We start from the raw sequence: 14,230 nt of genomic DNA, 5'->3' as shown, positions 1-14,230 counted from the left end.
CTCAGAAATCCACCTGCCTCTGCCTCCCAAGTGCTGGGACTAAAGGCGTGTGCCACCACCGCCCGGCCATGTATTTCTTGGTGAGACATTTCAAATACCTTTTGGAGAAAGGCATTCTTAGAAGTGGCAGAGGTCTTGCTCTTGCTTACTTGGATGGTCACAACCCCTCCACCAAGATTCCAAGCTTTCCTGTTCACCTTGAGTCTCTCCTGGAGGAACTACTCCAAACTGGTAACATTTATACTCTGTCTTCTACACAGTGGATCCAGTCAGTGGTGAACTTCAAAACACATTTCTTCTTTTTGATTTTTGGTCTCTCTTCACCATAAGCTTTCCCATGGGAGCCACAGCAGCAGAGGAGGCAGAAAGGGTGCATCATGCAGGGTTTGATTCCCAGCACCTGTAAGGTTGCTTACAACCACCTGCAACTCTAGTTCTGGGGATCTATCGCCCTCTTCTGGTCTCCTTGGGTACTGTACATACCTGCTGCATAACATCTGTTGTGTGTGGATGTGGGTTTTAAGATGTATGAATCCGGGCTGGTGAGATGGCTTATCGGGTAAGAGCACTGACTGCTCTTCCAAAGGTCCTGAGTTCAAATTCCAGCAACCACATGGTGGCTCACAACCATCCATAATGAGATCTGGTGTGTCTGAAGGCAGCTACAGTGTACTTACATATAATAATAAATAAATCTTTAGGCCTGAGAGAGCTGGGCCAACTGGAGTGAGCAGAGGTCCTAAAAGTCAATTCCCGACAACCAGATGAAGGCTCACAACCATCCGTACAGCTACAGTCTGTACTCATATACATAAAATAAATAAATAAATCTTTAAAAAAAAAAAAAAAGATGTGTGGATCCTGGGTGAGAAGGTAGTAGGAAGCTCATATTTTCTGTTCCTGTAATCTTCCTGGATCTGCAAAGTGTGATCCTGACTCAGTGGCTCATGAGGTTTAGATGAAATATAAAACAAAACAAAACACCAGAAAACAGGAGCTGGCACGTACAAAATGTGCCACTGTGTGAGCCATTATAAGGAAATAGGCTCAGAGAGGTAAAGTCACAAGCTCAAAGATCACATGCCTTTGATGTAGAAGATTGTCTCCAAGATATATCATTGTAATCTCTTTTTGTTGACAGCATCGCACATCTATATAATACATTTTGGTCATTTCCCCCTATTACCCTTTATCATCCCTTACTCTTTCCTGCTGAAACCCTTCATCTTCCCGAGCCCCCCTCCTACTTTGATAGTGTCTGTATGTTTGTGTGTGTTTCGCTGAGATTAATTAGGGTTCCACCACTGGAGAAAATGACACCCCTCCTCTACAACTATTAACTGTCAATTGTCTGAGTGGAGAGGGGCCACAAGAGCCTTTCTTTCTTTCTCTCTCTATTCCTCTTTCTCTCTCTCTTTTTTTCTAGACTTAATTATTTTTATTTATATGAGTACACTGAAGCTGTCTTCAGACACACACTAGAAGAAGGCACTGGATTCCATTACAGATGGTTGTGAGCCACCATGTGGTTGCTGGGAATTGAACTCAGGTCCTCTAGCAGAGTAGTCAGTGCTCTTAACCACTGAGCCATCTCTCCAGCCCAAGCCCCTCTTTCTATGTGACTCCCATAGAACTGTTCTCCTGTGCCCTGGGTAGTGGTGACCTTCGACAGGTTCTAACTCCATTTCTTCAATGACAGTATGGAGGACTCTTAGTATGCAGCCTTCTCAAAGTGGGGTTCACATGAGATATGACCTCAAGCCAGTGGTTTTCTCCCCCTCCCCCTTCAGCTCCATCCTTGGATGTGACACACTCTACGACCAGATGTAGCCACCTGTTTCTGGGATACTACCAGCTCTGTATTCTCAGATATCGATGCAGTGAGTGACGGGTGCCTTGCATAGATACACCTGGCCAAACCCTGGGCTCCAACCCTTAGTGCACAGCTAGTCCTAGGGCAGTCCGCAAAAACTCACCCAGGCCCGTGGATGCTCAGCTATCACCAGCGAAGGAACCATAAGGACACAAGTGAGCTCATGGCACCCTGGGTCTCTGCTAAGCATAAGGGTCCTAAGGAGAGGAGCTGAGACATCTATTTCCTTTCTAGGCCTTCAGATACCTGGTTGAGTCCTGGCCTCTGCCAGGCCCTGAATTGGTGACAGCTAGAGGTGCAGGGGAGCTAGACCAGGGAACATTCTTGACTTCTTTAGCCACAGAGATCCAACCCAGCAAGCTCTGAAGCACATTGACACTTTGAGGGTGGCGAGGAGGAGAAGGTATCCTTTGTGGAGAAGGCATTGCTGGGAAGCCAATCAGATAGGCAAAAACAAGAGTGGCTTTTCAGGAGGCCTTGGGGTGGGGTGGGTAGGAAAGTCACTCTGGCTGGTGATTTCAGGGGTGCAGGGTGGCAGGAGGTGAGGCATTAGGGCATGGCAGAGCCCAGTCTTGGAGGGTACTGGAATCAGCTGACTGAAGATCTCAAGCTTTCTGCTTAGGACTGAAATGTTACCCAAGATTCTTGTGCTGAAGTCTCAGTTGCCTGCTGATGAGCCTGGGAGGTGGAATCACAAAGGCTCTGAGCTCATCAGTGGCTTAATCCACTGATGGATTCATAATTGGATGGCATTTTTGGGAGGCACTGCACCCCGGGAGGGGGCCCAGTTTGGGGAAGTAGGTCACTGAGGGTGTGCCCCTGAAGAATGGATCTTATCCCCAGCGTATTCCTCTGCCCTCCTTCTCCTCCCTCTCCCCCTCCCCACTGCTTTCACCGAAACCTGCACCCTCCGTAGCTTCAGCAGAAACAGACGAGGTCTACACAGTCTGAGCTCATCCTCTCCAATGTGCTATTTGATGCAGGCCCAAGTTGGCTGGAGTCCATGGCCAAGCCAGGTTAACTGTGTTCATCTGACTGGGCTGACACCTGTGGGCACAGATCCCTGCTACAGGTGTGCTCCCAAGGACACAGGTGGACTGAGAGGTGGAAGTGGGAGTGAGTGCCAGTCCCACACTCAGCCAGGGCAGGAACACACTGGGCTGTATGGCATGTGCAATGGTTATTACAGAGATCAGCATCCTGGAGGGGAACTAGCTATCTGTTTCTCTGTGTACTGGTCTACTTTTTTTTTTTTTTTTTTGCTTTTGTTAGCAACATCCTACAGATGAGGAAACAACCCCCTAAGTCATGAAATGCCAGGTTGGAGAGGATGAGCCTGGACTGTATAGATTTCCTCTATTTCTTCTGCAGCTGTGCAAGGGCCAGGGACTAGTGGGCGGTGAGGAGAGTTAGAAAGGATGCTTTGGTCCTGCCCTCTGTCCTGGTCCTCTGTGGGTGAAGAGTACTCTGGGGGTTGCAGGCTCATTTTCCCCTGCTTTCGAACAGTCAGGCTCAGAGGACTATCCATTTCCCAGGCTTCTGCTGGTCCCAGAACCCTACCAGAGACAGGTCTCTTGGAGGACCCCCATCTATTGACGCTAATCCCACCGGTCCAGCAGCTACTTCCACATTAGGCTGTTATATTCCTTCCTCTTCAGATGAAGTGCTACCTCCTGACGGGGGTGGCCAAAGTTCTCACACTGCCAGGAGCTGGAAGAAGGCCACAGCTCCTGGACCCAGGTGCCAGGAAAGCAGCAGGATCCTGCCTTCAGTGGGGTAAAGCTGGAGATGTCCAGGTACTAGAGTGAAAAGCTAGGTCTGGGCTATATATAGTCTTAGCACCCATAACTCCTTCCTGCATGGCCTCAACCCCTCTGAACTTCAATTCAGCTCCCCTCTCTGTAAAATGGGCTAGCTATTAATCTTCTCTTAAACTTGTCAATGAAACAGTAAACAGTCAGTGTACACAGAGCAGCTGTCACAGTTCTGGCCCAAAATAACTGCTAATTTAAGTAACGTGCTATATATGCAGCTTCTGGAACCCCTCCCCCCCCCCACATTATTACCTGTTTTTCACCTCTCTTCACCCTTACCACAACTCCATGTTACATCTGGGAAGGCTACATGGTATCCATTCCCTGAGTACCTACAGTTACCAAGCCAAGACTTCGACCCCAGCAACTGAGCTGGGATACACAGAGGTCTATACAGAAGGATGGCATGGGATTTGGGGTTACTTCCTGGGCTTACCCCTTGGCATGAAGTCTGAATGTTGCTGTCAAATAGGAAAGTCCCTGCCTCAGTCCTCATCGCTCCCTGCAGCTGTGCCCAGCACACACGCCTGCCAAAGCTCCCAGATGTGGAGGTGGTATGTGCTTTGAAGGCCTTTGGATGTTTGCTGGAAAAGCTCACAGTGAGATTGCTAGTGGGTAGCTTGAGGATTTTTTTCTTGGTTTTGTTTTGTCTTTATTGATTTTTTTTTTTAAATTTGGGGGAGAAATAGATAAATCTGGCTACACTAAGGGAATAGGAATATTCTCATAATGGTGGGGCAGGTTCACATGAGGTTTTTCTGAGGTGTTACCATATTTCTCAACTTCATACCTTGCTGTCAATTCCATGGCCACAGACCAATATGTCAGTATGTATTCCTCTCCTCTATGCTGGATTAATCTTTCAAAATCACCTCCTTTGATGACTCCATGGGGAGCTGTTATCTGGGACTGCACTTGGAAAGTGCAGTGTGATTCTTTAGGGTGTTCAAATTTATCCCTTGGGGCAGGGTTGGCAGTGCTGTGTGTGATGCTGGATGTAGGATGCTGGGCATGGACCTTGGTTGTGCTCCCAAAAGGAGTGCTGCGGCAGGCCCACTTCTTTTTTTTTTTTTTTTTTTTTGGTTTTCAAGACAGGGTTTCTCTGTATAGCCCTGGTTGTCCTGGAACTCACTCTGTAGACCAGGCTGGCCTCCAACTCAGAAATCTGCCTGCCTCTGCCTCCCAAGTGCTGGGATTAAAGGCGTGCATCACCACTGCCCGGCAAGGCCCACTTCTTATAGAGTGGGGTTTGGCTTGGCCTGACACTGTACCAGGAAGAGAACTCCATTACTCTGTCATTCTGCTTTTTCTGCCCAGGGGCCTGCTTCCAATTACACCCACATGCGGAAACTCCAGGAGTAGATCTGAAACAACACCTAAGCCCCTGGGACTGGCCTGCCTGGAACGTCTGACCTGGCCCAGGAAACCACCATGACCTGCTTGGCTAAGGCCCCTCTGTTCCCTTGTTCAGCCCCCTCTCCCCACCCCAAGGCCTCAGTCTTCTCTCTCTGCTCAACCCCCTTCCCACCCCTGCATGTATGCAGAAAATGAGGACCCAGCAGCCCCTTTTCAGATGGAGAGGCTGGTAAATTATCACTTCCTAGGAGTATCTGCTGCCCTGCCATAGTGACTTGGGGCTACCTGCCTGTCCACCTCCAAGTCAGTGCTGGGCAGCCATGAAGAAATACCAGGGCAGCTATGAGTTCCCCCTCCTACTTCAGGTCAGACAAAGCACTTCCTTAGATGGAAACTCCAAATCCTGTTTAGGAGAGCCTCACCATAAACATCAACTTAAAATACAGAGAGACCAACAGAATGCCAGGGTGAGTGAGTGTCATGGGTAGGAGCCTGCCAGGAAGAAGCAGCCTGCAGAGGGGCCAGGTTAAAGCCCTAGGACCCTGAGTAAGCACCCCTATCCCACCCCAACAAAAACAGGCTAGGCTTGCAGGGGAAGACACTGGGGTTGTTACTGTGGAGAGAGAGATGGTGATAATGAAAACAGCTCTGCAGAGCCAGCAGGAGTCTGGCTGGGCTAAGGAATGCAGAGTAAATTCACCCATCACTTGATTTTTATTTTTCCCAGCTGGCTGAAGCGGAGCAGGCATGGGAGGTGTCTGGGGGAGGGTTGTGCTGGGTCCCCTATCCACCAGCCCCAGCTTGCCCTGGGACAAGTAAATATACCCCCTTCCCAACCTAGCAAGTGTTTGGCTGACTCACTACATAAACAGGGTGTTGGGTTTTCTTTGTCTTAGCTTTGTTTTGGATGTGAGCCCTCCCGCTCTATAGCCTTTCTGCGAAGCTCAGAAATGCCCAAACCTAAATGTCCTTCTGAGCCACAGAGGATAGGCAGTGGGCAAGAGAGTGCTGATCAGGTTATCTGGGGTTTTGCTCACTCGTGCTATCTGGGCCAAAGGGGACACTGATTTTCAGATAGGCAGGCACTTAAGTCCAGAGACACAAATCATATTTCCAAGTTTGCACAGCAAAAGAATAGCTTTTACCCTTTACCTACACACAGGTGGACTCAAGTTCTATTAAAAAAAAACAAACAACAACAACAAAAGACAAAACAAAACTGAAACGACATCTAGAGAAGCCGCTGCTGCCCTTATTTTCTGCAAGCAGATCCCTATAGTTTCCTTCTAGGCCAGGGGTTCTCAACCCTCCTAATGCTGTGGGGTCCTTTAATACAGTTCATGTTGTCGTGACCCCCCCATCATAAAATTATTTCACTGCTACTTCATAACAGCAATTTTGCTACTGTTATATGAATCATAAACATCAGATATGTGACCCCTGTGAAAAGGTCATTTGACCCTTGGGATGGAAACCCACAAGTTGAGAACCTGCTGCTCCAGGCCCATCTTCATCAGTTCATTTCTAGAATGTCTTTAAGGGGCTCTTGATCTGTTCTTGTCTATGTTCTGGATCTCATCCAGGACTTTGGGGTTCCTGTGGAGCATAGTATCACTCACTGGGCAACTATTAAGCATAGTGTTTAGCATTCTGCAGGTATACCTCACTAAGTCTAGAAAATCAACGGTAGAGAGTACAATGCCCCCCTTCCCATGCTTAGAGGTGAAGAAATGGTGGTGAATGTCTTTAATCTCAGCACTGGGGAGGCAGATGCAGTCGGATCTCTGTGAGTTTGAGGCCAGCCTGATCTATGTGTTGTGATCCAAGCTAGCCAGAATTATACACCGAGATCCTGTTTCAACAAAAAATGCAAGGGGGGGACAGGAAGAGGAGAGAAAGGGGGAGGAGGGGGAGGGAGGGAAAGAAGGAGGGAGGGGAGAAAGAGAGAGAGAGGGAGAGAGAGAGAGAAAGAGAGAGAGAGAGAGAGAAAGAGAGAGAGAGAGAGAGAGAGAGAGAGAGAGAGAGAGAGAGAGAGAGAGAGAGAGAGAGAGAGAGAGAGAGAGAGAGAGAGAGAGAGAGAGGCGGGTGTAAAACACAGCTGACAGGTGAATACAGTATGTGGACTCAAGTCTCAGAGACAATGGCAAGTGGGTGGCAAAGAAGCAACTTTGGGTTTACAGCCTCTCCTGAAAGCGTTGGTCTAAAGCCTACTGCAAGTCCTTTGGTAATAATTGCCCCTGGGTCTACCCCTAAGTGGTCACCCTTCCATGGAAACTCTCAATCAGTTGTTCTTACTGTCCACTTTCTCTTGCCTACCCAGCCCCAGAGCACCACCTGGGACTTCTCAACTTGATCCTGGATTTGAAGCCCCATCTCTGAGCATAGTGACAAGGTCCAAAGCGCTTCTTCCTCAGGCTCCAGGACCTAAGCCCTCTATCATAACCAGTCAGTGTTTCTTCCCTCACATTTTCCTTTCTCAAGGCTTTGATTCCAGCAGAGTATAGACTAAGTTCCAACTCTCATCTGCCTTTCCCTAGTCCCCCACTCCCTGCTGAATGCACCCTCCTCAAGCACCCTCAGCCATAGCGCCCCCTCGCGCCGGTCACCGCCTAGTTGTGCCAGGTTCCAGTACCTTACTGTCGGGCCACACAGGACCAGCCCGAAGCAAAACCAGCAGCAACAGAACCAGCAGCAGCCTCAACTGGAGGTACCTAGGCAGGACAGCTGCGGCTTCCATGGTTGGATGGGCTCCGACGCCTCTGCGCGCACGCTAGGGAGCGCCGGCAGTATTGCGAGCTCGGCGCTGCAGCCCAGCTCTGCCGAGGGGGCGCCCCCCAGCCTGGAGCCCTAGTAGTTTTGCTAGAGGCGGAGCTAGGGTGGAGGGGTGCCCGCTCCTCCTCTCCCCTCCCCGCCCATTCTCGGCGGTCCCGCGGCTTTGCAAAGTTGTCTCTGGGAGAGGACTGTAGCAGCAGCCAGGCAGTAAGAGAAGTACAGCCTCGAGACGGACTGAGGTCCAGTTCTGTGACATGAGGGACCTTGCACATGTCCTTTTGCCTTTTTGAGACCCAGTTTCCCCATCGATAAAAGGGAGAAAATAGTCTCTTTGGAATGATTGCAAAGTTCAAGTGATACTTCCAGTTCAGTCCTTGCTCTGACAAAGCCATCCTGTCCCCTCCCCCCGTCCCCCAACACTGTCGGTTCCAGCCTTTTCAGGGTTCAACCTCTTCTCTTCCATATCTTCCATCTTTCTCCTTTTTCTGCTATGCCAAAAACAACCCTCTTCTTTCTATCCACAGCAGAACGTTTGATTTCTCAGTTTCCCAGGCAGCAATTTCGGGGTCTTAGGGCTCTGCTGCACCAAAGTGCTTTGTTGGGTCTTTTGAGATCCACTGTAACGAAATTCAAGACGGAATCGCTTACCCTTCCTACTTGCATATTCTCTCTGTCTCTCTGTCTCTGTCTCTCTCGTAATATTTCCATATGCTCTCCTGAAAGTGTGTGAGCCTGATGGTTAGGCTAACACATTTCTTCCTCCATTGGTTGGCTAGTGAGCTCTAAGGCCCCTCCTGTTTCTGCCTCTCCACTTCTGATGTTACTTACACACACACACACACACATACACATACACACAACCACATTTAATGTGAATGCTGGGAGATCCCAATTCAGTTTTTTTTTATATTTGCAAAGCAAGCCATTAACTGTGGAGCCAGTCACTTGTTTCCTTAGCCTCTGAGAGCTGGCTCAGACTCTTAAACTGCCTCCCACTTCTCAGTTTCCCTTTGGCTTCCCCCTTTTATTTCAACAGGGGATCCTTCCCAGACTCTTTTGTAGGCCCTTTCAACCTTCTGCATACCCTCAGAGTCTGGACTCCTTTTCTAGGCTGTCACTGAAGGTGACCCCTCTTCTGCTCACTTGCATGTTTACCAGGCTTATTGAGCCTGTATTGCACAAGCAAGGAACATTGACTTGTGCCCTGCATTCAGCCACACCCATTCACTCCTTACCTCTGCTCTCAAGTATTTCCTCCAAAGAACTGCAACCTCTTCATTGCCATTTCCCCACAGGGTGTTTTGTGTCTCCAGCTCCCTGTAGAGAGAGGCAAATACGCCAACAGAGGACTCACGATTTGTCTACCCTTGCAGCTGGCTCAGGGGCTTTCAGACTCTCTGCCTCCAGCCAACAGCCTCAGGATCACCTGGGAACTTGTTAGAAATTCAAACTCACAGGCCTTAGCCTAGTTACTAAACTAGAGATTCTCCGTTGGTGGGGGAATCCAGCAACTTCTGTTTTCAGGAAACCCCCAGGGGCTCTTGAGTTGGAGAATCACTGACCTAGTCAGAGATTACTGTATTAACTCTTAGCTGACTTCAGTTAAAAAGTCATGTGTTTGTTATAAATGAGTTTCTTCCTTTCTTTTAAAGATTTATTTGTTTTATATATGTGACTACACTTTTGCTGTCTTCAGACACACCAGAAGAAAGCATCAGATCCCATTACAAATGGTTGTGAGTCACCATGTGGTTGCTGGGAATTGAACTCAGGACCTCTGGAAGAGCAGTCAGTGCTCTTGACTGCTGAGTCCTCTCTCCAACCTTCTCCCCACCCCTTTCTTTTTTTCTTTCTTTCTTCTCTTTCTTTGAAACAGGGTTTCTCTGTGTAACAATCCTGGCTCCTGGCTGATATGGAACTCACTCTGTAGATCAGGCTAGCCTTTAACCTCACAGAGATCCAACTGCCTCTGCCTCCTGAGTGCTGAGATTAAAGGTGTGAGTCATCATGCGATGTTTATAAACAACTTTCTAGAGTTCCTTGCAGAGAAGTCAAGGCCTAGTATAAAAGCCAATCATTGGTCATGCTCTTCTGTACACAAGACGCTAGCATGGAGGTTATTTCCAAGAAGAAGATCTTACAGACAGGAACTGAAGATCTCCACTCTTGCCTTGTTTTTAGCTGTAGCCCTGTCTGCCTGCAGACTCGGAACCTCAGGATGGGTCTCCTTTAGACTAATCCTCATCCTTAGATATATTCCTTTAGGTATATTCCTTTCCTTTTTAATTGTAGATTTTGTAATGTGCTTCCAATCTTTTCAAAATATAGATAAAATGTACTTAAAACAAATTCAACGAGGCAGGAATTCTCTTTCTTAGCTTTCTCATGGATGCAGGCAGCCTGGCTGACTTTAAGGCAGGCCCAGCTAGATAGGCCCTGCAGAGGCCACAGAAGGAGTTCTGTTCTCTCTGGACAACGTATGGTATCCTCCAACAACATCTCTATCACAATGAATAACCCACAGCTCAAATGTATCAAGTTCCTAAGGCCTTAGGACCTTGGTTTGTGTTGTTAGTTCCACAGTCTTCTCACCTATGCTAGACCACCCCACTTTTGATACTTTCTATCTCAAAAATCCTGTCACTCTGCCCCCCACCCCAACCCTAGCCCCTCTGGCACACCTGACCCTTCTTAGCTATAGCACTCATGCAATTATTTGACTTGTGTCTACATCATTCACTGTAGGGTAAGGACCCCATGATGAGGCCCATTCTTACCTTGCTTTTAGCTGTAGCCCTGTCTGCCTGCAGACTCAGGACCTCAGAATGGGTCTCCTTCAGACTAATCCTCATCTTTAGATATATTCCTTTAGATATATTCCTTTCCATTTCTTCTGTCTTCCTTGTAAATGCTGAGAGCCCTTTAAATCTGCCTCACTAAACCTGTCTCTACAACTGCATACTCAGAGCAGAGGGCACTTACTTCTCAGGGTTGTAAGGAAAATGTCAAACAATTAGAAAAAAGACCCAGTGTGGGTGCTGGACTCTTAGTGGATGCCTATTTACTGTTTACTGCATGCTGACTAGCAGCAGAGGAGATAATGGTGAGAGAGTAAAGGGATTGGCTGGGCAGGGGTATCTGGGAAGGTTAGGGAAGGAGGGAGCTCAGAGCTGAAAGGAATCCAGAGCTGTTTCCAGGAGCTGAAGATGTGTTGAACTTCTCTTTGGGTTGATAAACAGTCTTCATTCCCTTTTCAGATCTCAGGCACAAGACGTCTGCAGGGCCACTTGGCTTCAGGGAAGAGGAACTTCTGTACCAGGAGCCTGTGATAGAGGGAAACTCTGGCTCTGAGAAGGCTATGTGATCCTGGCACATTTTAGAATCCAGAGCTGAAGAAGAATTTCTTCCCTATAACACAAAGGTCTCATCTTATATTTCAGGGGCCTTCTGCAGAGCACTGCTCCCTGGCCTTGGGAAAGCTCAGAAACCTTGGCAAGGACATAATCACTTCAAGATCATTTTGGGGGGCTGGAGAGATGGCTCAGTGGTTAAGAGTGCTCAGATAGTGCACTGACTGCTCTTCCAGAAGTCCTGAGTTCAATTCCCAGCAACCACTTGGTGACTCACAACCATCTGTAGTGGGATCCTATGCTCTCTTCTGGAAGACAGAGCCAGTGTATAGTATACTCATATACATAAAATAATTAAATGAATCTTAAAAAAAAAGATCATTTCTTATAGTCTACCTAGATAGGGTCATGTGGGAACACAGAGGGACCTAGTTGTCCCTTGATGGGAAGTATGAGGAAGGTGCTACTGAAGAAATGGAACAGGATCTAGAAAGATGAATTAGAGACGTACAGAGGTTAGGCCAAGGGCATTTCAGCTTTCTCACCCACTGAGTATATAACAGACATAATTTTTATGCCATTTCATTTGTATGTGAGAGCACCAATATCAGAGCTACCTCAGTGAGCAGGTGTGGGAGATTTGAACCACATAGCATTAGTGTAAATCTCTAATAACAGCTGCTGGCACAGATTAAGGATGAAACCAGGCCAATTAATATTGATAATGGACAGCTATTGGAAAGTACAGGAAGGTGTGTCAAAGCCTCCTCAGTAGCAGGTAAGGGAAGAGGCATGGGGGGCAGGAATCGGAAGGACAGGTTAGATTTCATATGCCAAGATAAAGACTTTTAAACAATTAAGTAAAGGATGACTCACAAGAGCTAGAGGATTGCAAGGGCAGATGGGGCAGAATGAGGTGACAGAATGAAGTTTCAGTATGGCCCGTTAGAGGAAAGCAGAGCAAAGCACCAGGGTTTTTTGATTTATAGTAGGCCAGATAGTATTTAAATTCGGGGCTGAAACGTAACAAGTCTTCTCCTAAGGGACGTGTGTGTGTGTGTTGTATAGTGTATGTGTATATGTGGTGGTGGGGGATGTAGGGGGAGGGAGCGAGCGGCAGGGGGGACGGAGGGGGGGACATCACTGAAAACGCCACCACAGCTGGTCCTGAGGGCTCCGTGGCCGCGCGCCACCTGGTGGCAGCGGGAGATGGGCCCTGGAGAGGAAGAGGAGAAAATCCAGGATTTTATTTGGTGGGAACTTCGGTAAACTGAGGCGATAGTGTGTATATGAGAGTTGGCCTCTTACCACTGGATCCGGTCCTTATTACAACTCTCATTTTTCAGACAGGTAAACTGAACAGTAGTGGGAAGGGGAACACTCCGGGAAAGGGACACTCTTAAAATAGAGCTCTTTAAGACACAGAGTCAGGAATCTCAAGTTTTCTTTGGTGGCATCAATGGAACTGATCTTAGTTTGCCCATCTGTTCTATGGGCAGGGTGCGGGGAAATGAAAGAGGAGGAAGAGAAACTTTAATCTTTCCCGCCCACCCGGAGGTAAAGGGGCTTTAAACACTTCTCCGGAAAGCAGAGTTGTATAGATTCTATTTGCATACGAACGCAGTCACCTCGGGTTAAACTCGGGTCCTTTAATCTCTGGTCCAATTTGTCGCGCAGCCCGGGAGAAAAACCCCTCTTGAGTACCTACACACCCCGCCCCCTGGGGCCTTCCCCCCACAGGGTTGGGCTTGGTTGCACGTGCTCACCGGCTTCCCGGTGGATCCGCCTCCTTGGAAAGGCTCACTATTAGTGGGGGGAGACAGTTGGAATCACAGAGGACTATGAACACGAATACGTTACAACAGAGAGAAAAATCTGACATAATCGTTTATTATACTATTGTAGCAGAAACTGTATCAGAGTTCGTAATAGTGATTGGTTTTGGTTCTCCCTACTCAGCTCTTCCTAGGTTTCCCCCTAACCCCCTCACTTGGTAGAGTCCTGTGTGGCCAGCCTCGCCAGGAGGACTACATTTCCTAGCATTCCCCACGGGCACGTGCGTGGCAGCGACGCGTGACGTCAGAGGAGGGAGCTGGCCAGTGCTGAGGGGGCGCGGCGCGGAGGGGCGCGGAGCCCGGCGGCTCAGGGGCCCAGAGTGTGCGGCGGCCCAGAGCCTGCCGGCCCCTGACAGCCCCCTCCCCCCGGTGGAAGACCAGGACGACGACTACGAAGACGCAGGTCATGGCGGAGCAGCGAAGCCAGCGAGGGCCCTGAGCATCGCCGCATGGAGCGGGACGAACGGCCACCTAGCGGAGGGGGAGGCGGCGGGGGCTCGGCGGGGTTCCTGGAGCCGCCCGCCGCGCTCCCTCCGCCGCCGCGCAACGGTGGGTAAGGGGCCTTCTGAGCCCAGGCGGCCCCAACGCTCGCGACCCCCCTCTTTCTCTAAGCTGACTCGAGCTCCGGGATGCCGGGCAGCTCCTCCGGGTGGACTCCACCCTGGACTCGCACTCCCTACCTAGGCAGGGTCCCGGGTGCCCTCAGCTCGGACCCTCCCCTCCCCCCGGTCCCCTCTGCGCCAACCCTTTCTCCTCCCCCAGGAGGCCCCGGTGCACGGAGCACCCGCTTTCTTCACCAGGGAGCTCGCAGACGCCACACCTTTGCACCCAGCACCTATCCCGGAGCATTTTCCTTCTCCGCAGTCCCGCGCTTCCTCCCAGCCCCGTGAGCCTGCGCCTCTGGGCAGACCGGTAATGGTCCTTCTCGGACCTCGGTGCTCGCTCCTGACCCCTGGCCTTCCTTTACCCAGGCTCCCTCTTCTAGGCGACGACTTTCTGCTGGCTCAGGTCTCCAGCGGGATCCAAGAGCTCCGGGACACCTGCCTTTTCCCGGTGTTTGCCGGACGCTTCCCGCGCCGCCCAACCTATCTCTTCCGGGGTGCTGAGAATTCCTCACCTGGCCGGGCCGCTTGAGTATCTCCTTGTCCCAGCCCAGTCCTCTGGTTCCTCAGGGTTGGCTCCCGCTCCCTCCCCGGCTCAATGTTTTATTTGTTTCTGTTTGATATCCCC

General features: G+C 49.6%; 2 protein-coding genes and 1 pseudogene across 6 annotated transcripts in view; 1 reads left to right on the top strand and 2 right to left on the bottom strand.

The window, feature by feature from the left end:
• LOC116090537 overlaps nt 1–357 on the bottom strand; it is a 629-nt pseudogene extending 272 nt beyond the window's left edge.
• Nucleotides 1–12,882, bottom strand: part of Olfml2a (olfactomedin like 2A) — a 35,061-nt gene extending 22,179 nt beyond the window's left edge. Inside the window, exons 1-2 of one of the 2 annotated variants that reach the window (XM_031370124.1) lie at nt 12,794–12,882; nt 9,051–9,132 (exon numbers count right to left, since the gene is read on the bottom strand). Coding sequence is in view for 1 of the 2 variants with exons in the window: in XM_031370123.1 (XP_031225983.1) it covers nt 7,676–7,780 (105 nt within the window). In the remaining variant the exon portion in view is untranslated. Of the gene's footprint in view, nt 1–7,675; nt 7,879–9,050; nt 9,133–12,793 lie in introns of those variants that run through there. The other variant, XM_031370123.1, reaches the window with a different exon arrangement.
• A 324-nt stretch (nt 12,883–13,206) lies between these two features.
• Nr6a1 (nuclear receptor subfamily 6 group A member 1) overlaps nt 13,207–14,230 on the top strand; it is a 183,474-nt gene continuing 182,450 nt past the window's right edge. For 2 of the 4 annotated variants that reach the window (XM_031370120.1, XM_031370121.1), the window contains exon 1: nt 13,221–13,549. In XM_031370120.1, coding sequence (XP_031225980.1) covers nt 13,450–13,549 — 100 coding nt within the window. In that variant the 5' untranslated portion in view covers nt 13,221–13,449. Of the gene's footprint in view, nt 13,550–14,230 lie in introns of all 4 variants that reach the window. The other 2 variants (XM_031370119.1, XR_004118560.1) reach the window with 2 other exon arrangements.

Source organism: Mastomys coucha, unplaced genomic scaffold (assembly GCF_008632895.1).
Source record: "Mastomys coucha isolate ucsf_1 unplaced genomic scaffold, UCSF_Mcou_1 pScaffold15, whole genome shotgun sequence".
Classification (NCBI taxonomy): Eukaryota; Metazoa; Chordata; class Mammalia; order Rodentia; family Muridae; genus Mastomys; species Mastomys coucha.
The sequence above is the reverse complement of the archived record's forward strand: the minus strand, read 5'-3'. Positions and strand labels throughout refer to the sequence as shown.